This window comes from Pan troglodytes, chromosome 3 (genome assembly GCF_028858775.2).
Source record: "Pan troglodytes isolate AG18354 chromosome 3, NHGRI_mPanTro3-v2.0_pri, whole genome shotgun sequence".
Classification (NCBI taxonomy): domain Eukaryota; kingdom Metazoa; phylum Chordata; class Mammalia; order Primates; family Hominidae; genus Pan; species Pan troglodytes.
The window spans coordinates 141,146,871-141,170,875 of NC_072401.2; the positions used below are offsets into that span (position 1 = coordinate 141,146,871).

Genomic DNA, 24,005 nt, shown 5'->3' on the forward strand with positions numbered 1-24,005 from the left:
ACTAATAATGGTTTCTTTGTTGCTGGTTAAGACAGAAGAATTGCCTCTTAGTTCTTGTGAATGCACTCCTATTTGCTTAATGCTGAATTATTCAGTTCCTGTTCCAAAATTAACCTGCCACAAGGCACAGGTAAGCCTGATCATCGTGAGTCTCGGTACCCTTTAGAAATATTAGCCTCTTCTCATTCTACTGTGATTCTGTATTTTTTTTTTTACATTTTATTAACTTTTTAATGTCATTTTGAATTCTGATTCTGAAATTTGGAAATTAAAACTAGTGACCTTAATGCATGTCTAAAAACTATGGAGAAAAAGAAAATTTACAAGAATAGTGATTTTTCAGATATTGTGCAACTATAAGATTACAGTAATGTGGGCAACTGGCTTTTGTAATAAGTGGGAAAAAAAGAGACAGTAAACATATTCCTGTTTTCTTACAAGTGTAACCATCATGGACAATAGCAGAAAGCACTAGATGCCCTTATCTACTGAATTATTATAAAGGGCTGGGGGCTGGGCGCAGTGGCCCGTGCCTGTAATCACAGCACTTTGGGAGGCCAAGGTGGGTGGATCACTTGAGGTCAGGAGTTCAGGACCAGCCTGGCCAACGTGATGAAACCTCGTCTCTACTAAAAATTACAAAAATTAGCTGGGCGTGGTGGCACATGCCTGTAATCCCAGCTACTTGGGAGCTGAGGCAGGAGAATCATTTGAACCCAGGAGGCGGAGGTTGCAGTGAGCTGAGATCACGCCACTGCACTCCAGCCTGGGTGACCGAGTGAGACTCCATCTCAAAAAAAAAAAAAAAAAAAAAAAGAGATCTCCCAAAATGACAGAGTGACTCTGTGTGATGAGCTCCTCAAACTCCAGTGTCCTTACAAATACCAAGCAGCATCTGTCACATAATCCGGGAGATTCTCCAGGTGGTCAGGGGACAAGAGGGAGCTGGGAGGTGGAGGAACTGCAAATCTCCTTTCCCTGCATGCTCTTCGTGTTCCCTACAAGCAGCACCACTGAAGGGCAGTGGTGGGACTCATGCTCTCCTGCCACCAGCCGCCACCTCCCTATTGTGTCCCACTCAGAGTTACTTGACAAGGAGCAATTTAGACAGTTACACATCTTTATAAAAAGATTAACTCCAGCAACCTCTCATCCCCAAGCCTTTTCTGAGCATATTAACCTGTTGCCCTGATCCCAGTCAGTGTAATCATCCAGAAGACCGCCCAGGGTCCAAAGTCAGAAGACCAAGGCCGGGTCATCCATTCAGAGTGCAAACGGCTCATGGCAGTGTACAGCCCACTGGTCCAGGATGAGTCACCTAAACAAGAAGAGAAAAAATCAGAAGCAAACAGAAAACCTGCAAGAAGCAAACTTCCTTTGAATTGCTTTGTCTGTTTTTATTTAGAAAAAGACCTACTGTGAACCTGTCATTAGAAATGGCTCATGAGGTTTTCCTTAGGAGAATGTTTCCTATTTTCTGAACAAAGTTGTTGCAAGCAAAGTTGCATATTGTGTTCATTGGACACACTCAAATAGAGAAATATTCATAAAAAGTTTTAGGCCAGAAGTCTCCCAAGTGATGTGCCCACATTGAAGGAATACACTAAGTAATCCACTGTGAGGGTGAAGAAAATATTGGAGCATCTGTTTATACTTATTCTTAAAATCCTATCCTTTAATTAAAAAAAATGTTTTTTGAGACAGAGCCTTGCTCTGTTGCCCAGGCTGGAGTGCAGTGGTGCGATCTTGGCTCACTACAGCCTCCGCCTCCTGGGTTCAAGCGATTCTTCTGCCTCAGCCTCCTGAGTAGCTGGGACTACAGGCACGCGCCACCATGCTCAGTTAATTTTTGTATTTGTAATAGAGTCAGGGTTTCACCATATTGGCCAGGCTGGTCTTGAACTCCTGACCTCAAGTGATCCACCAGCCTTGGCCTCCCAAAGTGCTAGGATTACAGGTGTGAGCCACCGCTCCTGGCCTTAAATTTTTTAAAAAAATTTTTATATTTTTATAGAGATGAGGTCTCACTGTGTTGCCCAGGCTGGTCTCAAACTCCTGGCTCAAATGATCCTTCTGTCTCTGCCTCCCAAAGACCCGGGATTACAGGTGTGAACCAGCTTCCTGATCCCCCATCCTTTAATTTTTATGATGTTTGTTTTATAATGAATATGATATTCTTTTCCAGTTGAATGTATTAGCTGTGCTAATGGATAAATCCCAGATTCTCCATGGTTTAACACAGTGGAAGTTCATGTCTTGCTCAAGTCTGGTCCTATGTGGGAGCTCCTGGGTGTGGGCCTCCTCTGCTGCAGGAGGATGTGTGCATATTTTTATGGGGCTGTGCAACTGTTAGAGCTATGCAATCAGAAAACTTTGGAGACTAGTGTTGGAGGAACTGCCACATTTGGAGCTGCCAGGCCACAGTTTGATTCTTTTTCCCACCCCCAAATAACATAAACTTTGTAGTATACTTATTGACTGAGACAAGGCCCAAATAGCACTTAGTTTGGGGCCATCCTTACTGCTCCTGGTTACCAGATCCAGGTGGGAATGTGCAGTAGTCCTGAGCCCCCAGGGCCCAGGCTCCATGGTATTGGGATGAACAACAAGGGGTCTCAGCAGCTTTAACTACTCAATCTCCACAGTGCCCACCAGACTCTTTCCAGTTCTTCTGGGTCTTACCCAGTTTTAGCACTTAAAGCTCCATGTCCCCCTAAATTCCTCAGTCCCAGGCAAACCAAGATAGCTTTCATGGGAAGCTCCAATATCAAAGGAGCATGGGATTGTTCAAAGAGGGCTCTCGCCAGGGAATGAGTAGACACAGCCTGTTTTCCCATGGACAGCCTGTTTTTCCAGTATGGACATGCAGGAGAGGAGACAGTGGTCATAATCAACTCTACCCCCTGTTCTCACAGGAAGGGAAGATTGACAGCTACTGCAGGCTGTTTGCTGTTCCATTTGGGAAATTTTCCTGAGGATCCCCTGTAATAAGAGGATAGAATATATCTGCCTTCATGACTTAAAAGAGGCTATAAATTATTTTCATGTCAATGAAACTGTAATTAGCCACTGACAGGATTGTCAAGAAGTAATTTTCAGAGTTTGGTCTCCTTGAGTTAAACATGCCTGCTGACAGCTTACTGAGGACATGTTATTGTGGGACACCATCCAGGCCTGGAGGGACCCAGAATCAGGCAGAAGGACATGGTCACATGGTGGAGGGGCTGGAGGAGGTGACAATTAGCAGGTAGAATGGGATTCCAGGTATTTCAAGGCCAAACCAATACTTGGTGCTTTCACCAGGCAGGCAGCAGGGAAGACTGTCAGCAACAAACAGGGCACCCCACTGGCAGTCAGATGATGATGATGATGATGATGATGATTATTATTATTATTATTTGAGACAGAATCTCACTCTGTCACCCAGGCTGGAGTGCAGTGGCGTGATCTCGGCTCACTGCAAGCTCCGCCTCCTGGGTTCACACCATTCTGCCTTAGTCTCCCGAGTAACTGGGACTACAGGCGCCCGCCACCACGCCCGTCTAATTTTTTATACTTTTTAAGTAGAGACGGGGTTTCACCGTGTTAGCCAGGACGGTCTCGATCTCCTGACCTCGTGATTTGCCCACCTCGGCCTCCCAAAGTGCTGGGATTACAGGCATGAGCCACTGCACCCAGCAATTATTTTCAATCTCTGAGAGATGATAGCAAGAAATGGGCAAAGTCTCATTTCCAAGGGACTAAGGCTTGAGGCAGGTCAGCAAAAGAGGGACCAGGGTGAAAGTACAATGAGCACAGCTGGGACGTGAGGTCAGGGTGAGCTCAGCAGTGACCAGCCACTTGTAGGGGACAAAGGGCCTATTTCTTGAGAAAGAAAGGTACAGAGATATGGTGCTGAGCTGCTCCAGTACTTCAGGTGTTGCCATCCTGTGAGCACAAACGCAGCTGCAATCACATCCTTGCCTAAATCTCAGTGGCTTCCAGCCACCTGCTGCTCACCCAGGATCCCAGCACCCCGGTTCCCCATCTTCCCAATTCCTTCTGGGAATACAGGGGATGTGCCCAGGGACACAGCTCCTGCTGGCAAGCAGCTGAAGCAAGGGGCTATGCCACTGTCCTGCTCCCCAGTCCTCTGTGAGTACAGTACCCTCCCCAGGTTCTGGAGTGCCTTCCACCACCACCAGGAGCTGCTCTGGGTCTGTGGCAGAGGGAGATTAAGGGTGTGACTCTCCCCGACTTTGTCTCTTCTGTCATCTGAGGCATGGCACCACTTGTGTCTGGAATCTCACCAAGTTTTTCATGAGGACGATCCATCAGCATCTGTTCTGGTCTCTGGTTTCCCATTAGGTGTGAAACTAGTTCCCTAGCTTGTGAGGGCAGCAGGGGAACTCCAAAACATCCCCTCTATTTTTATTTCCTTTCTCCTTGCTCAAAGGCCTTCTTCCTCTTTCAGATAAGAGACACAAAAGCACACATGCCTATCAATTTATGTGGACAGACACCCAAAGGGCTTCTGCCCTCTGCTGTGCAGTTTGGACTTAGGACATTCTTACACAATATTATCTCTTTGTCCCCAGATGCCAAGCCAAGGCCACTAGAAAAACCTCTAAATAATTAGACTTTTATGAAGGCTAACCTGGGCTATTTTTGAAGGTGCTTTTAAAACAATCTTATCACACCTAATTTTGAATAAAAATATGTTGTGGAAAAACTTGATGCTTACATTTGGAATAATTTAAGGTGTATTACAAAACAATAAATGATGGGACAATTGTGTTATGTTTCCAAAAAAGTTCATATAAAATTTCAGTGAGTGGGCTGGGCGCGGTGGCTCACGCCTGTAATCCCAGCACTTTGGGAGGCCGAGGTGGGCGGATCACGAGGTCAGGAGATCGAGACCACGATGAAACCCCGTCTCTACTAAAAATACAAAAAATTAGCCGGGCGCGGTGGCAGGTGCCTGTAGTCCCAGCTACTCGGGAGGCTGAGGCAGGAGAATGGCGTGAACCCAGGAGGCGGAGCTTGTAGTGAGCCGAGATCATGCCACTGCACTCCAGCCTGGGCGACAGAGCAAGACTACGTCTCAAAAAAAAAAAAAAAAAAAAAAAAATTTCAGTGAGTGTGGAAGGACTAGAGCCTTCCTCTGCTACTACTACATTTTACCTCATGGGAAACAGGCCTATGGATTTAGCCAAGGAAAAAGAAACATGGAAAAAGAAACGTGGGAATGCTGTTTATTCCTTGCATAGCCGTAATATAAAGTATGAATTTTATCAAGTATCTTTTCACTCAACCTATCATAGCCACTCAAAAAGTTGTTAATGGAAAGACAACCATCAGAAGCAAAATCATGCCAAGAACGAGAAGCAGCAGGAGGAAAAACTTTGGTTACTTCTGTGAGTTCTAGAAAGTTGTAGTCATGGTTTGCAAGAGTATCAGTGTTAGGCTTTAGACAAGACATTCCTTGGGTCACCAGTGGCCTTTTGGGTGGTAATGGCCACAGTCCAAAAAGGAAGAAGAAAGCAATTTTGCATTCATATTATCCATTTCCAATTTTTTAGGGGACTGATGGTCACCCTCCTGGCCCTTAGAGATGTGTGTGGGTAACCTCGCTGGTGTCTTTGCTGGTGGGGTTAAAATTTTCCATACGTGCTTCAGGACTCTACCTCAGCCATGTCTTTCTGTGAGCATTGAGCTTGTTAATGATGCATGTTTCTTACCCAGCTTTAAAAGATGATTGAATTATTATTGGGGAGTTTTTTCCCATGTAGTTGAGGCATAAGTTGATAAGGTTGAGCTGACCTAGACGCAATTTTCTGTGGGATTATGGAGAATGAGGGAAGAATTACGCTTTGTAATTATGCTTTTTTTTTTTAATTCAGAGAAAAAAGATCACTTATGGTGACCCAGGCTAAAAGACCTAGGTCTTCAACAACCAGCATCATCTATTTCTAGATCAATTGCCTTGTAATATTAAGTATTTAAGCTTTGAGGCTTACTGAAGGAAAGATATGGGGTCATTTACAATCCTGTAGACTATGACCTTCCACCAGGATCTACTCAAGACCTCATCACACATTACGTTAAATTCTTTCTGGTGGTGAAATTGTCAGCAAAGAGCTCGGCCAACCTAACCAAGATCACTTGGAGTTATACCTTAGGAGGGAGGATGAATATAATTCATCTTTTTCCCCTTTGTTAGATGCAGATGAATTAATTATAGTTCCCAGAGAACTATTCCCTTTTGCTTAAATTAGTGTCATATTTTCCATCCACATCTTCTATGAATAGAGGCAATATGACTTGACATTAGGACAGAGCTTTGGAATCTAGAGATGGATGCTGTCTATCTTTGATTCTCTGCAATGCATGTCAGTCTGGGCTCTCAGGCCTTAGTTTCTTCCTCCATAAAATGGGAATGAAATATGCTCACTGATTTACTTCAGGAGATTTTAAGGGAATTATTTAAAGACCATTTTGTAATGTTCTGGGTAACTCAAGTGGAAGACAATGGATGTGAGGGAATTTTTAAAATAAGAAATCTCTTGAATATGAATTGAGTAATCTCTTAAGTTCTTTAGATAAGATATGGAGTGATCTTTAGGCTCAGGAGGCCTGTCTTTTGGGAAAGTGCTATAACTCACTTCTACTACCGGCAACTTATGTGTAAGAGAATATTCTTGGCCCTGCTCTGAGGTTTAAACAATGTTCAACCTTGAAAGATTGATTTTAAAAGTAAAGGTCATTTAAACTCTTTTGTAAGTTCTTATATTACTTTTGTTAAAATAGGCTGAACATTTACCTCTAGATGAAAAATCAATGCTTCAGTGTATACTTTTCTCATAAAATAACCTATGTCTTTATTTTTTTCTGCAGACAAAACTGTGTGGAGTTTTATCCTATATTCATAATTACATTGTGGATGGCTGGGTGGTATTTCAACCAAGGTAATGTTAAAATACAGTCAACTGTGTTCTAATGATGACTATGATGCTTAAATGATTAAGGAGTAGATATATGGCCAGGCACGGTGGCTCACACCTATATTCCCAGCACTTTGGGAGGCCCAGGTGGGCGGATCACCTGAGCTCAGGAGTTCGAGACCAGCCTGGCCAACATGGTGAAACCTTGTCTCTACTAAAAATACAAAAATTAGCCGAGCGTGGTGGCGCATGCCTGTAATCCCAGCTACTCGGGAGGCTGAGACAGGAGAATCACTTGAACCCAGGAGGTGGAGGCTGCAGTGAGCTGAGATCGTGCCACTACACTCCAGTCTGGGTGACAGAGACTCCATCTCAAAAAAACAAACAAAAAAAGGAGCAGATATGCAACTATATAGCTACCAATCCTGGAGACTAAACAAAATAAACAGTGTGTGCATCAGAGTGCTATGTTGCAGATATATGAACTTTGGCTTCATTCTAATTTAATTCAATAATGAAAAAAAATTGAGACAAACTGTATGCTAGATACTCAAGGATGAGAATGACATGAGCTTTGTCTTCAAATCTAATAATCTACAGTTGACTCTTGAACAATGGAGGGGTTGGGGTGCTGACCCCCCGCCCCCCCCCCCCACACAGTAGAAAATCTGCATGTAACTTGATTCCCCAAAACTTGACTACTAATATCCTATTGGTCTGGAAGCCTTACTGAGTACAGTCTACTAATAAATATTTTGCATGTTTTATGTATCATATACTGTATTCTTGCAATAAAGCAAGCTAGGGAAAAGAAAATGTTATTAAAATTATAAGGAAGAACAAATATTTACTATTTATTAAGTGGAAGTGGACCATCATAAAGGTCTTCATCCTCATCATTTTCACGTTGAGTAAGCTGAGGAAGAGGAAGAAGAGGGGTTGGTTTTGCTGCCTCAAGGGTGGCAGAGTCAGAAAAGGTGAAGGAGGTAGAATGGGAGACAGAATTGGCAGGCGCAGTAGGTATAAATTTATAGAAATATCATCATTTCTGACGTTTTTGCTTTTTTCTCTAAAAATGTTCCTATATAGTACCAATCCTTCTTCCACTGTTATGTTTGGTTTCAGTGCTTGTATCATAGAAGGGTCCATGTCATAAAAGAAGTAAAAAAGCAGACTTGAATCATCAGAACCCTTCTGCCAGATTGTCTAATGTCAATTTGTTTTCTGGTACTGCCTCTTCTGTCTTCTTCCTTATCATCTGGCAGTGGTTCAGAGCACTCGTCTCTACCAAGTCATCTTCTGTTAATTCATCTGGCGTGGTGTCTATTAGCTCTTGAATTTCTCCAAGATTCATATCTTGAGACCCTTTATCCCCCACATTCTTTGCCACAGCCACTATCTCTTTCATGATTTCCTTGATTGGCTCTGTTGTAAATCCTGTGAGTGTCATGCACAACGCCTGTACACAGTGTTCTTCAGCAAAAATTTATTGTTTCAGGTTTGATGGCTTTCACAACCTTCCTATAACAATGCTAGCATCTTCAATGGTGTAATCCTTCTAGGCATTCATAATGCTGTTTCTATCAGGGTTCTCTTCCACAACATTGACAATCATATCCATAGAGTACCTTGTATCATGAGCCTTAAAGGTCCTGATAACCCCCTGATTTAGAGGCTGAATTAAAGATGTTGTGTTTGGGGGCAAGTAGACTACTTTTATGCCTTCCATGTTGAACTCATGGGGTTCTGGGTGGTCAGGGACAGTGTCCAATATCAAAAGAATGTTAGAAGGTAATCCCGTCCTGACTTCAGGGACAAAGCATTGATGGAACCAATCCAGAGAAGGGGTTCTTGTTGTCCAAGCTTTTTTTTTGTACAACCAAATGACTGGCAGGTGCTGTTTATCTTTTTCCTTAAGGCTCAGGGGGTTAGCAACTTTATAGATAAGGGCAGTCCTGGTTATAAACCTGACTGCATTTACACAAAACAGTAGAGTTAGCCTATCCCTTCCTGCCTTAAATCCTGGAGCTTGCTTCTCTTCTTTACTAATAAATGTCCTTTGTGACTTTTTTTTTCTCCCCCAGGACAGGGCACTTTTGTTTGCATTAAAAACCTGTTCAGGCAGATATCCTTTCTCCTCAATGATTTTCTTAATGGTGCCTGGGAACTCATGTATTGCTTCTTGGTTGGTAGAAGCTGCTTCTCCTCTTATCTTGATATTTTAAAAGCTAAACTTCTTTCTAAAATTATCAAACCATTCTTTGCTGGCATTAAATTCTTCAGCTTTAGATCCTTCATCTTCCTTTTGCTTAAAGTTGTCATACAAGGATTTTGCTTTTTCTCGAATCCTATTAGAGTCTACAAGTATGTGTTTCTTTTTTTTATATAGTTTAATGTATTTTAATAGCAAACTTACAGGAACAGCACAGAAGACAGACAACATTAAAAACATGTACTTGCATGTAGGACAACTCAGTTAGAAAAGTATAGTGAATGGATGGAATCTACTGTATGATAAAAATGCTACAAACACCATTTAGTTGCCGTCAATAAGAAATTTACTTGTTTTAAAAAAATCCAAATGCTGGCATTGTCCAGAAAAATTTAACAGGTTTATTTATAATTATTATAAAGTTGAACCGCTGAAACTTGTTCACTGAAACATTTTAACTTGCATTAATGCTTTACGTCTCCGCATTTATATTAAAAATTCACACACAAATGAAAATGGAAAAACTGCCAATACCTGATTTCTGTCCCCTATTTTTCCACTCGCAATCATATACTTAGGTACCTTTTGACCCCATGGAAAAAAAAAATCTAACGTTCAGAACTACCAATAACAGGAAGAAGAGAAAAATTTTTTTTTTTTTTTGAGAATGAAATGTTTCCCATCATAGTGGATTCTTAAGCATGTTCTCCACGTATGCTGCGTGCTAGCTGGATGTCTTTTGGCATAATTGTTACACGTTTGGCATGGATAGCACTCAGGTTGGTGTCTTCAAAAAGGCCAACCAGATAGGCCTCACTTGCCTCCTGCAAAGCACCGATAGCTGCGCTCTGGAAGCGCAGATCTGTTTTAAAGTCCTGAGCAATTTCTCGCACCAGACGCTGGAAGGGAAGTTTGCGAACCAGAAGTTCAGTGGACTTCTGATAACGTCTAATTTCACGGAGCGCCACAGTACCAGGCCTGTAACGATGAGGTTTCTTCACCCCTCCAGTAGAGGGCGCACTCTTGCGAGCGGCTTTTGTAGCCAGTTGCTTCCTGGGTGCTTTACCACCGGTCGATTTGCGGGCAGTCTGCTTTGTACGAGCCATGGTACAGAGACCTCCTTACTTACCCCCCTTCTCCTTCGGCTGGAGCTCGGCGAGCGAGAGGCGGCGCTGGCGTTGGAGAGCCAAGTATGTGTTTCTTATAGCAATCCTGCTCCCACATAAAAGCTGCATTTCAATATGAGATAAAAAGACATTTTGGAAAAAGTGCAAGGTTTTTCCCCCTGCTGGTGTAGCTGCAAGTGACAGCTTTACAAATCACCTTTTCTTTCTTTTTTCTTTTCTTATCTTTTCCTTTCTTCTTTCTTCATCTTCTTTTTTTTTTTTTTCACTGGTCCTTGCACTGAATTCATTTATCTTGCAATGGTGGTCAACCACAGCTCACAGCTGCAGACCTCAATCTATGACACATATTAAGCCATTCAATTTTTTCTTGTAATATCATAACTTTTCTCTGCTTTTTGGGAGCACTTTCAGCACCACTAGTAGCAATCTGTATGGGTATCATGGCATTATTCAAGGTTTATGGTATTGCACTAAACATTGATGAAAAATAGGCAAAAACCCTGAGAGATCACTTTTTACTGCGATACGCAATTTTCTGGAAAGAAGAACTGCTCAGTTGGAGATGATTAGCATCACCTTTTAAGCAGATACTTGCAACACTTGAGCTCACTGCAATAGCAACAGGAGGTGGCTACAAAATATTTATAGTAGTACAGTATTTCTATAGTTAATTTTATGCAGTTATGATTTAATACTGCATCTTTACATTTGTTTACATTTCTCTCAACTACAAGTGGCATCATGCATTATGGTCTGTGTTTGTATGCTTTGATAAATTTTAACTTTGCATAAAATTCATATATATATCTATATAGGCTTTCTGCTGAAGCTTTGTAAAAATTTGTGTATATTTTATGATAGTAAATGATACAATAGACCAGTATCTACATCCGTTTTGTGCATTTGTGACAGACCTAACTTTTTCCTAATTTTTCAGTATTTCTGGGCTATGTGATTCATTTGTGAGTTTTGTCACATTGTCACAAATCTCCAAAATGTTTTCCAATATATTTATGTGTTTATTTTTGTAAACCCACCTCCTGCACAATCCAATATATTTGTTTGAAAATATCCATGCATAAATGGACCTGTGCAGTTCAAACGCATGTTGTTCAAAGGTCGCCTATAATTCTAATTAACTGAAGGAAGAGGACACAGAATGAACAATTCACATTAATAATTATAGCTGGCGAGGCTCAGCAGCTTATGCCTGTAATCCCAGCAATTTGGGAGGCTAAGGTGGAGGGATTGCTTGAGGCCAGAAATTCACGACCAGCCTGGGCAACAAAGGAGACCCTGTGTCTACAAAATTTTTTTAAAAAACTATCTGGGCACACATGTAGTCCCAGCTACTTGGGAGGCTGAGGTGAGAGGAGCTCTCCAGCCCAAGAGTTTCAGGCTACAGTGAATCATGACAGTGCCACTGCACTCCAGCATGGGTGACAGAGTGAGACCCTGTCTCAAAAAGAAAATAATAATAATTATCATTATAGCTATTATTTATTGAGCCCTTACTATGTGCCAGGTACTGTTTTTGGTTTTTGGTCTTTGGTTTTTTGTTTTTTTTTTTTGAGACGGAGTCTGGCTTTGTTGCCCAGGCTGGAGTGCAGTGGTGCGATCTCGGCTCACTGAAAGCTCCGCCTCCCGGGTTCACGCCATTCTCCTGCCTCAGCCTCCTGAGTAGCTGGGACTATAGGTGCCTGCCACCACGCCCAACTAATTTTTTGTATTTTTAGTAGAGACGGGGTTTCACTGTGTTAGCCAGGATGGTCTCGATCTCCTGACCTCGTGATCCGCCCGTCTCGGCCTCCCAAAGTGCTGGGATTACAGGCATGAGCCACCACGCCCGGCCACCAGGTACTGTTTTTAAGTTTTATGCATACATTGTCCCATGTGTAAGATTTACAGGATTTAAAGCCTTCATATGAGGGAGGGTCTATAATTAATTTCTACTTTACAGATGAGGAAGCTGAGGTACAGAGATGTTAAGTAATTTTTCCAACTTGACATTCACCAATGTGGGGAAATTTTTCCTTTCAGGTGCAGAGCCGGGTCTGTAAGTATTTGTACCAACAACCCATGCACCTTTTCTTAAAGTTCTCCAAGTATGTAGTGCTGCCATTTGTATGTAGCGACTCTACAAACATCCACTTTCTATTTGACTGGGGTATCCTTGGTGAGCTGAGGGCTTTCTCCAAACTTGGCTTATGCGTTTAACAGTGAGTCAGACGACCGAGCCCCTGCTACCTTCATTGGAGAAATTCAATCTCCTTTTTCTGGTAACTTTCACTGTCTCATTTTGGTCTATGCTTGATTGCCAAGATTTAAATAAACCAAAATCCAGCTGCTTTCAAAGGCAACCCCATCACTCTCTTTCTTGTAGTTTTTACTGTGAACTGAGTAATTTTAGGTACAATGTCCTTTAGAGAAAGACTTCTTCACTTTATTACAACTCATACTTGTGTCGCTTAAGGGCATGAATGAAACCGCTGTTCCTTGTCACGTAAGAGCACATTAACAACTAATAAGAAAAGCGCCTTTTGGTAATGGGACTCTGTCTCTGCCATTTGACCCTTTGGATTTCTCTGTGATAGGCTGAATGAGGCAGACTGCCTGTCAGAAAGGATTTCTTGAGTATCTTGTCAGAAATTTCTTTTCATTCTTTCTCATCCAAAGTAAGTCACCTACTAACTGTTCCTGAACTGTTCTCATTGGCTTTCTGGGAGTAACTCCCTAGACAGGGAGTCTCAAAACTGAGAACCATGTTCAGAACTCTTTGGCTTCCTCAGACCCTGGGAAGGGTCCACCAGCTCTTCCTTCCCAGCTCTTTGCTTGGTCTGCTCGTTCCTGTGCTCTGGCGCCGATACAGATGTCATCCCCTCCAGAGGCCTTCCTATACCCCATTTTGGCAACCTCCTCCAGTTCCTCTCTCTCCCATCTCTCTTCATTTCTTTCACAGCACTTTCAAGTTTGCACTTTTCTTCTCATTTTTTTCTTTGTTGTCTGTCTTTGCTGAGAGAATGTATACTCTCTGAAGTCAGGGAGCTTGTATCTTTTTCACTGCCAACCTCAATCCTTAAAGTAATACCTGGTTTATGGTAGATACAGGGCTGGGTGTGGTGGCTCACACCTGCAATCCCAGCACTTTGGGAGGCCAAGACAGGAGGATGGCTTGAGTCCAGGAGTTCAAGACCAGCCTGGGCAACATAGGGAGGCCTTTCCTCTGAAAAAAAAAATTAAAAAATTGGCCAGGCCTGGTGGCATACACCAGTGGTCCCAGCTACTTAGGAGGCTGAGGTGGGAGGATTGCTTGAGCCCAGGAGGTTAAAGCTGTGCTGAGCTGTGATCATGCCACACATTCCTGCCTGGGTGACAGAGCAAGACCCTGTCTCAAGAAAAAAAAAAAAATCATGCGGCCAAGTAAAATAATAAATTTAATTTAATCTAGCATATCGCAGTCCCACACATAGACTCCAAATGTTTACAGTAGGGCTCTAGCAACTTGCATCTGTGAGGTGCTGAGGAAGAGAGTGGGGCCCTAACATAGGGAAGACATTGATATGTATTGATATGTTTCACTGGATGCGATGATAGAACATCATCATACTGTATTTCATAATTCTTTTTGAGATAAATTTTGTATGTAATAAAATGCATAAATCTTCAATGAATGTTGAGAAGTACACACACCTGTGTGGTCCAAATCTCTATCAAGATCTAGAACATGACAACCACCCAGAAAGTGTCCTCCTGCTTCTCCCAGTCAGTCCCCATTCTCACTCCCAGATGCAAGCACTTCTGATTGTTTTCATCAGTGAGGTTTGTCCATTCTAGAACTTCGTATAATTGGAATCATACAGTATGTAGCCTGTATAATGCTTCATTCACTCAGCAAAATGTTGTGTTGCATAGATCTGTTTTTTTTAATTGCAAAATGTTGTGTTGCATAGATCTGTTTCTTTTAATTAAATAGACTCTATCACAGCTTGGTTATCCATTCTCCTGTTGATAGGCTTCTGGGCTGTTTCCAGTTTTTGTCTATAATGAATAAATCTGCAATGAACATTCTTAAACAAGTCCTTTTGTGAACACATGCTTTCATTTCTCTTGGGTAAATACATAGGAATGAGATTGCTGAGTCAAATGTTACGTTCGATTTTATAAGAAACTACCAGAACTTTTCCCAAAGTGGCTGTACTATTTTGCATTCTTGCCAATGATGTGTGCGGATTCCAGTTGCTTCACATCCTCACCAACATTTTGTGTTACTGGTTTTTTTTTTTTGTTTTACAATTTTAGCCATTCTGTTGGATGTGTGGTGGTGCCATCTCATTATAGTTATTTATTTATTTATTTTTCAGATGGAGTCTCAATTTGTCACCCAGGCTGGAGTTCAGTGGCATGATCTTGGCTCACTGCAACCTCCACCTCCTGGGTTCAAACGATTCTCCTGCCTCAGCTTCCTGAGTAGCTGGGACTGCAGGTGCCCGCCACCATGCCCAGCTAATTTTTGTATTTTTAGTAGAGATGAGGTTTCACAATGTTGGCCAGGCTGGTCTTGAACTCCTGACCTCAAGTGATTCACCCCCCCCTCGGCCTCTCAAAGTGCTGGGAATACAGGCCTGAGCTACCACGTCCAGCCTCATTATAGATTTAAGTGGGAATTTGTTGATGTTGAATCATGTTGAAACATTTTTCTTGAGATTATTGGCACATTTGTTTCCTTCCTATGTGGATTCTCTCTATATTCTGAATATAAGTATTTTGTCCAATATATGTTTTGTGAATATTTTCTCAGTCGTCATACAACATCTTAAGAGACTGCTGTTGTATTTTGTGCCTTTTCTTTTTTTTCCCACCCCACTATAGTTTTTGCTACTTGTCTGGGTCTGGTGTACATATATGGCCGTCACCTATACTTTTGGGGATATTCAGAAGCTGCTAAAAAACGGTAAGGAGAACCCAGTAATTTTGTATTTATGCAAAAAGTAGCAGGATAAGGTCTGGGTCAGTTTCCTTCTCCTGAGAGATATTAACAGCACTGTGAGTTGTGGTGGCAAAAGTAATCCATACTGTCTGAGGTCAAGTCTTGCCAGTTCATACACAATTAGGCATGCGATGGGAAAATGCAAGTATAAAACTGTGCACTGAATGTGGACTCTAGTTCCTTGCAAAAATTTTGCATTGTCTCCAGAAAGTTACCGAGGAAATAATCCTGCCTAGCCTTGATAATGCTTTGAATGTTCAAAGAAACCAAGTGATCTCTATGGCTAGGCGTTCCCTTTAACTTATGTGATGAGCTAAAATTTTCAAATTGCAAAAATATAGAAGTTCTGGACAGTGTTAACGATAGGACAGCCTATCTCAGGACTCTCAGCTTCCTTATTACAGTCCGGTTTGTCACTTTTCTCCCTCATGTCCACTCTGCAGGATCACCGGTTTCCGACTGAGTCTGGGGATTTTGGCCTTGTTGACCCTCCTAGGTGCCCTGGGAATTGCAAACAGCTTTCTGGATGAATATCTGGACCTCAATATTGCCAAGAAACTGAGGTGGCAATTCTAACTTTTTCTCTTCCCTTTAATGCTTGCAGAAGCTGTTCCCACCATGAAGGTAATATGGTATCATTTGTTAAATAAAAATAAATAAAGTCTTTATTCTGTTTTTCTTGAAATGGCTTTGTAGAAACACACCCTTTAGAGAATACATTTCCTGTTTAAGAATTGAAATTTGCTTGGGGTAGGTACATCCATATCATCAGTGGAAGTGTGTTGTGCCCTAGTTTTAGAAATGCATGCTGAAGTCATGACCGGTTGTGTAGGGACACAGCAGCCTGACCCGTGTGCTGGCCGTTCCGAGGACTACTGACATATCCTGCCACTCTGACTGCTTCTCTCTTGATGGAAAGTTTCAGACAGAAGCTGATAAAGCAGCTGAGACCTTTCATTGGTTATAGGAAAACAACAGATAGGAAGGCATGTGGGGGACATCAGGCAAACACATAGAGTAGCCAGAGAAGGGAGTCATCAACTGATAGCACAAAACAAAACAGGTTATAGAAGGCTGGGCGCGGTGGCTCATGCCTGTAATCCCAGCACTTTGAGAAGCCGAGGCGGGCAGATCACAAGGTCAGGAGATCGAGACCATCCTGGCTAACACAGTGAAACCCTGTCTCTACTAAAGATACAAAAAATTAGCCGGGCATGGTGGCGGGTGCCTGTAGTCCCAGCTACTCGGGAGGCTGAGGCAGGAGAATGGTGTGAACCTGGGAGGCGGAGCTTGCAGTGAGCCAAGATCGCGCCACTGCACTCCAGCCTGGGTGACAGACTCTGTCTCAAACCAACAAAAAACCCAAAGAAAAACAAAAACAGGTTATAAAAATGTACTTTATAAAGAAAAAAGTGTTTCCAGGCCAAAAGAGCTTGCTGCCTGATGCCCATACTGTAAAACCAGGTTTTTGGGAAAAGAAAAAAATTTAATTTTAAAAAAGAGACGGTCTTGCTGTCACCCAGGCCGGAGCCTCCAACACATGGGCTCAAGCGAGCCTCCTGCTTCAGCCTCCCAAAGTGCTGGGATTCAGGTGTGAGCCACTCTGCCCGGCCAACAAAAGCTTTATATTGCAAGTCAACTCACAGGAAGATAGGAGTCAAGCTCAAATCTGTCTCCCTCTGCTGGCTTCCAAGCAGTATTTTTATTAGAAAATGTCAGGGGGTAAATTCTGAGATTAGTAGGTGATTGGTGGAAAGAAAGGGGAGGTCTGAAAAGTCCTTGGGCATGTCCAGTTATCTCTTTATGCTGCCTCAGAGGTAGCATGTGCAAATTCCAGAGGAGTTAGTATGAAATGTCATGGAAATTCAGGCTGTGACATCAGCAAGCTTGTTCTGTGCAGACTCCAGTTAGCCATCTTGGTTCCAACAGATTTCAGCCAGTTTTTTTTTTAATCTCATAAGGAGAGAGAGTTTCAGTGTTTCAGTAAGTTATTTCTTTTCTTATCTGCCATCCTCCAAATTCAAGAATTTCCTTTAGTTATTGGTTTCTTGAACTCTTTGGGGCACAATTTCAAGAGGAAGAAGAAGTAAAAAAAGGATACCATTTCAAGGAATTGCCCAGGGACAAGTGCGAAGAGAATATTCTTTCTCTTGGCTGAGGAAGGTGGGTCATGCTCACGGCTGTAGAATGTGGGTTGGGTTCTGCTGCATGCCCTGTGTCATGTGGGGTTTGGAGGGTGATATGGGAAGTACAGCGGAACCCCCAAAGCTGTTCTGACCCTGATGTGCTGTCATTGTCTGGCAAAATGCAGATGACTTTTCCTCATTTTCTTCATCTGTAAAATGAGAACGATTCTACCTCACAGCTTTCAAATAAAAGGCAAAATGAATTATGAGCATGCATAACACATTTTGACGTCAGGAAAAGGGCTTGAGTCTGGTGTGGGCATCTTCAAAAGTTGTTTAGTAGTACTTTTCTTTTTTTGTGGATACAATAGAAGTTAAAAAGGCCGGGAAAAATATTAATAGAAAAAGAAAGAGAGACACTTAAATACTAGTGTTCCCATAATACATAACCTCCTGCATCCCAAATAGCAGTACAGTATTAAATACCCCAAAGCACACTGAGAATATACTGGCCTGGGAGTGGGCACATTTGCATACTAGCTCAGGTTCCCCTACTCATTGGCCATTTGAATTTGGACAAGGCACCCCATCAGTAGGAGGTTGTGAATCAAAGAAGTGAAGACTCCAGAACCAGACCACCCTATCCTGTCCTATCACTTGCTGGCTGTGCTACCCCAGCACTTTGTAGCTCTCTGCCTTGGTTTTCTTTTAGGTAAAATAGGGCAAATATGCTAAAAAGCTATGATTCTATGGTCTTTTTACTTAATATTCTTTTCAGTTATGATCGTGACTTGGATTGTGACATTTTAATTGTTTTATACATTGAGACCAATGAAGGATGAGAATGCAAATTTTTGATACTAAGGCATAATTACTTCATAACCATGTCCTTTGCAAGTTGAAAAGAAACTTTCCAAATCTTACAACTGAAGATTTTTAAGCAATTTCTGTTTTGCACTTAAATTGGCTCTGGGCAGGGTAAAACACACACATACACACACACACACACACACACACTTTGGTTAAACACGTGGAAATAAGCTATGGGTATAGCAGACTATCAAGGCCTTGTCACTTTAAACATTCAAACGATAGATTTTCCTTTGTTCTAATTGCATTATCACCAGGCAACCTTTTGATTATTTTCATTCCTATTAGATTTGGCTACAGAGAGCAACCATTTCTGGCCACAGAGATGTGGGTTTCTGATCGGTTTGACAATTACATGTACATTTTTTGTATATTACTAAATTGATCAATTTTATTTTTAGAAATCAGATTCATTGCCTTAAAAAGTCAGTGTCAGGACGTGGGGGATAGAGAAGAACTTTTCTGCATTAAGAGTCTTTTTAAAATATTTTTATTTTTATTTTATTATTATTATACTTTAAGTTTTAAGGTACATGTGCACAATGTGCAGGTTTGTTACATATGTATACATGTGCCATGTTGGTGTGCTGCACCCATTAACTCGTCATTTAGCATTAGGTATATCTCCTAATGCTGTACCTCCCCCCTCTCCCCACCCCACAACCGTCCCCGGAGTGTGATGTTCCCCTTCCTGTGTCCATGTGTTCTCATTGTTCAATTCCCACCTATGAGTGAGAACATGAGGTGTTTGGTTTTTTGTCCTTGTGATAGTTTGCTGAGAATGATGGTTTCCACTTTCATCCATGTCCCTACAAAGGACATGAACTCTTCATTTTTTATGGCTGCATAGTATTCCATGGTGTATATGTGCCACATTTTCTTAATCCAGTCTATCATTGTTGGACATTTGGGTTGGTTCCAAGTCTTTGCTATTGTGAATAATGCCGCAATAAACATACGTGTGCATGTGTCTTTATAGCAGCATGATTTATAATCCTTTGGGTATATACCCAGTAATGGGATGGCTGGGTCAAATGGTATTTCTAGTTCTAGATCCCTGAGGAATCGCCACACTGACTTCCACAATGGTTGAACTAGTTTACAGTCCCACCAACAGTGTAAAAGTGTTCCTATTTCTCCACATCCTCTCCAGCACCTGTTGTTTCCTGACTTTTGAATGATCGCCATTCTAACTGGTGTGAGATGGTATCTCATTGTGGTTTTGATTTGCATTTCTCTGATGGCCAGTGATGATGAGCATTTTTTCATGTATTTTTTGGCTGCATAAATGTCTTCTTTTGAGAAGTGTCTGTTCATGTCCTTCGCCCACTTGTTGATGGGGTTGTTTGTTTTTTTCTTGTAAATTTGTTTGAGTTCATTGTAGATTCTGGATATTAGCCCTTTGTCAGATGAGTAGGTTGCAAAAATTTTCTCCCATTTTGTAGGTTGCCTGTTCACTCTGATGGTAGTTTCTTTTGCTGTGCAGAAGCTCTTGAGTTTAATTAGATCCCGTTTGTCCATTTTGTCTTTTGTTGCCATTGCTTTTGGTGTTTTAGACATGAAGTCCTTGTCCTTGCCCATGCCTATGTCCTGAATGGTATTGCCTAGGTTTTCTTCTAGGGTTTTTATGGTTTTAGGTCTAACACGTAAGTCTTTATTCCATCTTGAATTAATTTTTGTATAAGGTGTAAGGAAGGGATCCAGTTTCAGCTTTCTACATATGGCTAGCCAGTTTTCCCAGCACCATTTATTAAATAGGGAATCCTTTCCCCATTGCTTGTTTTTGTCAGGTTTATCAAAGATCAGATGGTTGTAGATATGCGGCATTATTTCTGAGGGTTCTGTTCTGTTCCATTGATCTATATCTCTTTTTTGGTACCAGTACCATGCTGTTTTGTTGACTGTAGCCTTGTAGTATAGTTTGAAGTCAGGTATCGTGATGCCTCCGGCTTTGTTCTTTTGGCTTAGGATTGACTTGGTGATGTGGGCTCTTTTTTGGTTCCATATGAACTTTAAAGTAGTTTTTTCCAATTCTGTGAAGAAAGTCATTGGTAGCTTGATGGGGATGGCATTGAATCTATAAATTAGTCCTTAAGTGGCATAAAAACCAAATGGCAATGTGAGATCCTTGATCAAATTCTGGTTAGAAAAAAACAACTATGGGCCAGGCACGGTGGCTCACGCCTGTAATCCCAGCACTTTGGGAGGCCGAGGTGGGTGGATCACCTGAGGTCAAGAGTTTGAGACCAGCCTGACCAACATGAAGAAATCCCGTCTCTACTAAAAATACAAAATTAGCCGGGCATGGTGGCACACACCTGTAATCTCAGCTACTCTGGAGGCTGAGGCAGGAGAATCACTTGAACTCAGGAGGAGGTTGTGGTGAGCGGAGATGGCACCACTGCACTCCAGCCTGGGCAACGAGAGCAAAACTCCGTCTCAAAAAAAAAAAAAAAAAAAGAAAAAGAAAAAAACAACTATGGATGACCTTTGTGAGACAATGGAAAAAAAATTTTTTTTTTTTTTTTGAGATGGAGTCTCACTCTGTCGCCCAGGCCGGAGTGCAGTGGTGCGATTTCTGCTCATTGCAAGCTCTGCCTCCCAGGTTCACACCATTCTCCTGCCTCAGCCTCCCAAGTAGCTGGGACTAGAGGCGCCCGCCACCACGCCCAGCTAATTTTTTGTATTTTTTAGTAGAGACTGGGTTTCACCGTGTTAGCCAGGATGGTCTTGATCTCCTGACCTCATGATCCGCCCACCTCAGCCTCCCAAAGTGCTGGGATTACAGGTGTGAGCCATCACGCCCGGCCAGACAATGGAAACAATTTAAGCATGGAATACAGATAGATGATATTAGGGAATTAATGTTAATTGTGTTAGGTGTGATAATTATATTGTGGCTAGAGAAGAGAATGCCCTAATTCTCTGGAGCTGTGTCCTGAGGCATTAAGGGGTAAAGTGGTTGGATGTACTTTAAAATGGTTCTGCGAAATATATATGTGAAGCATTTATGGCAAAGTGTTAATGATTACATCTAATTGGTAAGTGTATAGGTATTCGTTGTATTATTATTTCTACTTTCCTGGTTGTTTAAAAATGTTTATAATAAAGAGTTAAAGGATCTGAAAAGAAGTTAAAACCTAAAATCAGATTCTTGGTAGCCCTGAAGATTTTCTGTGTTGAGCATTGTTAAGAGATCCAGTGGTATTGATGGATCCACAGTCATCCATGCTGGCCTGGCAGCTGTCCTGGGTGTGGCACAGATGCCTGGGCCCCACATGTGTGAGAGCTGCAGTAATTACCTCCACCTGTTGCATGAAATGAGGCAGGTGTCTGTGCCAGCTACTCCAGAGGACACTAGTGGAGGAATTTAATGTCCTTAGTACTTAAAAGAGAATTGAGGACAAAATCGAATTTACAAAAAGAGGAAACAAATCAAAAAGAAAATTAAAAGGTAAAGACTGGTTACCCAAAGAGGTAGCTCTGTTCCATTTTCAGATAATTTTTCCTGTTCCACTTTTCTTTTAGGGGTTGGAGGTGGGTGGGGTATGGCCAAAAAAGTCATTAATAAACAAAATCAGGTTATTTGAGGTTCACCCTTTTTCTCCTGACACAATCTTCCTTGAAAAGAATGGTCAGAGGCAGAAACAGCTCATTGAATGCTATGGAATGTTCCTTAATCACCAGTGAAATACGTCTTTCTCACTGGGGGCAGATGTCTAGTGACTTTCTAGAAAAATGTTTATTCTCTCCTCTTTCTTCCCCCATCACCATACTTACTGCACTAGGATTTTATAAAGGTCAGTAAGATTACATGTAAGAACTCATTTGAAAAGAGAAAGGTATTCCATTCATCCAGTGCCAAACGAGTATAAGTAAGAATATGTGGCTTGAATTGATTGGAACTAGGAGTAATCAACACTTCTCAGAGCTTCACGTTTTTACTTCTAGTGTCAGCGTCCCCCTGTGCCCTCCCTCCACCCCGGAATCAGTTCATTTTTCTCTCCCATGTTTTCTGGGAGAGTGCTAAGCCAATATCAAAAGAACAAAGCCCAATGCCACGCTGTTTCCTACATAGTGTTATTTGCCAACCTGTCTGGAACCATAGCCCACTAAGGGTAGCGATGTCCTCTTCTTCATAATTAAATTCTTTCTTTTGGTTTGTGTATATTAAAACTTACCTTTGTTTTGTACCTAAATTTGATGATGACTTTATTCTGTGGCCTCCTTTTCCTCTTAACCCAGTTTTGAAACATGTTGTGATACTAAGCTTTTTAAAGTTTGATGAGGAGTCTTAGGTCATTTCCTAGAAGTGGAGAGGTGGATTCACATCTATGTGATTTATTAACAAAGGGCTCTCAATAGGGGAAAAAGAAAGAGAGTGGGGGTAACAGGACAGAGAAGGGGAACAAGCCAAAATAGGGGGCTCCTTTATTTTTCCCTTTTTTTTTTTTTTGTTTTGTTTTGAGACAGGGTCTCTCTCTGTCACCCTGGTTGGAGTGCAGTGGCGTGATCACAATCCACTGCAGCCTTGACTTCCTGGGCTCAGGTGATTCTCCCACCTCAGCCTCCTGAGTAGCTGGGACTACAGGAATGCATCACCATGACCGGCTGTTTTCTATTTTTTGTAGAGATGGGGTTTCGCCGTGTTGCCCAGGCTGGTCTCAAACTGTTACAGGACAGAGAAATATGTTACAGGAAAAGGTCCCAATCCAGACCCCAAGAGAAGGTTCTTGGATCTCGTGCAAGAAAGAATTCTTGCACGAGTGATTGCTCAGTGCAAAGTGAAAGCAAGTTTATTAAGAAAGTAAAGGAATAAAAGAATGGCTACTCCATAGAGCAGCCCCGAGGGCTGCTGGTTGCCTATTTTTATGGTTATCTCTTGATGATATACTAAACAAGGGGTGGATTATTCATGCCTCTCCTTTTTAGAACATATAGGGTAACTCCCTGGTATTGCCATGGCATTTGTAAACTCTCATGGCACTGGTGGGAGTGTAGCAGAAAGGAAGACCAGAGGTCACTCTCGTCGCCATTTTGGTTTTGCTGGATTTTGGCCAGCTCCTTTACTGCAACCTGTTTTATCGGCAAGGTCTTTATGACATGTATTTTGTGCTGACCTATCTCATCCTGTGACTTAGCATGCCTTAACTGTCTGGGAATGTAGCCCAGTAGGTTTCAGCCTCATTTTACCCAGTTCCTATTTAAGATGGAGTTGCCGCCTCTGACATTTCCCCCCTTTCTTTTATAAGAGAATCTTTAATCCTAAGGGTTGCAGAGGGACAAAGATCCATCTTCTGTAACTTCTTCAGGCTGAATAGGGGCGATTATATTCCTGCCTAACTATGAGGGTCTCTTGCATTCAGGGTATAGAGGAGCTCAGTCAGAAAGCATCAGTATGGTGAGGGCCATTCATGACTCTTGAGTTTTGACAAGAGGTGATATCTGGAAGATTAATAAGTGTTTAGTTTAAGAAAACATTCAGTAAGCTTGTTCTGTATTCCTACACAAAGAGTATAGCAGTAATATATTCCACAAGAGTAAAGCAAAATAAGTAAAGTTATTCCAAGCAAGCTAAATTAGAAGGCTTTCCATCAACTGTGCAACTGCTGAAACCAAGCTGATATGGGGTTGGCAGCTGATTGCAATGTGCCCAGAATTAGAATACTGATCCAGACTTTTACATTACCCATCCCTCTTGTTTCCTCTGAGCAGCAGTTAGAGATCACTGGTTAGTTCACAGGAATAAACAGGATTAGC

The 24,005-nt window shown here is 41.9% G+C and overlaps 2 protein-coding genes across 4 annotated transcripts in view; one reads left to right on the top strand and one right to left on the bottom strand.

Annotated features, from left to right (window-relative positions):
* MGST2 (microsomal glutathione S-transferase 2) overlaps positions 1 to 15,934 on the top strand; it is a 41,300-nt gene extending 25,366 nt beyond the window's left edge. For 2 of the 3 annotated variants that reach the window (XM_001138779.7, XM_009448310.5), the window contains 3 exons: positions 6,877 to 6,947; positions 15,132 to 15,213; positions 15,693 to 15,934. In XM_001138779.7, coding sequence (XP_001138779.1) covers positions 6,877 to 6,947; positions 15,132 to 15,213; positions 15,693 to 15,825 — 286 coding nt within the window. In that variant the 3' untranslated portion in view covers positions 15,826 to 15,934. The remainder of the gene's footprint in view (positions 1 to 6,876; positions 6,948 to 15,131; positions 15,214 to 15,692) is intronic. The other variant, XM_009448311.5, reaches the window with a different exon arrangement.
* LOC112204048 (histone H3.3A-like) lies at positions 9,514 to 11,301 on the bottom strand. Its single transcript, XM_024356299.3, has one exon. The coding sequence runs from the start codon at positions 10,239 to 10,241 to the stop codon at positions 9,831 to 9,833; it is 411 nt and encodes a 136-aa protein (XP_024212067.1). The 5' UTR covers positions 10,242 to 11,301; the 3' UTR covers positions 9,514 to 9,830.
* Positions 15,935 to 24,005: the final 8,071 nt, after the last annotated feature.

Bases quoted from the DNA above. Each gene is read 5' to 3' on its own strand.
- LOC112204048 (XM_024356299.3), bottom strand. From the start codon at position 10,241: ATGGCTCGTACAAAGCAGACTGCCCGCAAATCGACCGGTGGTAAAGCA.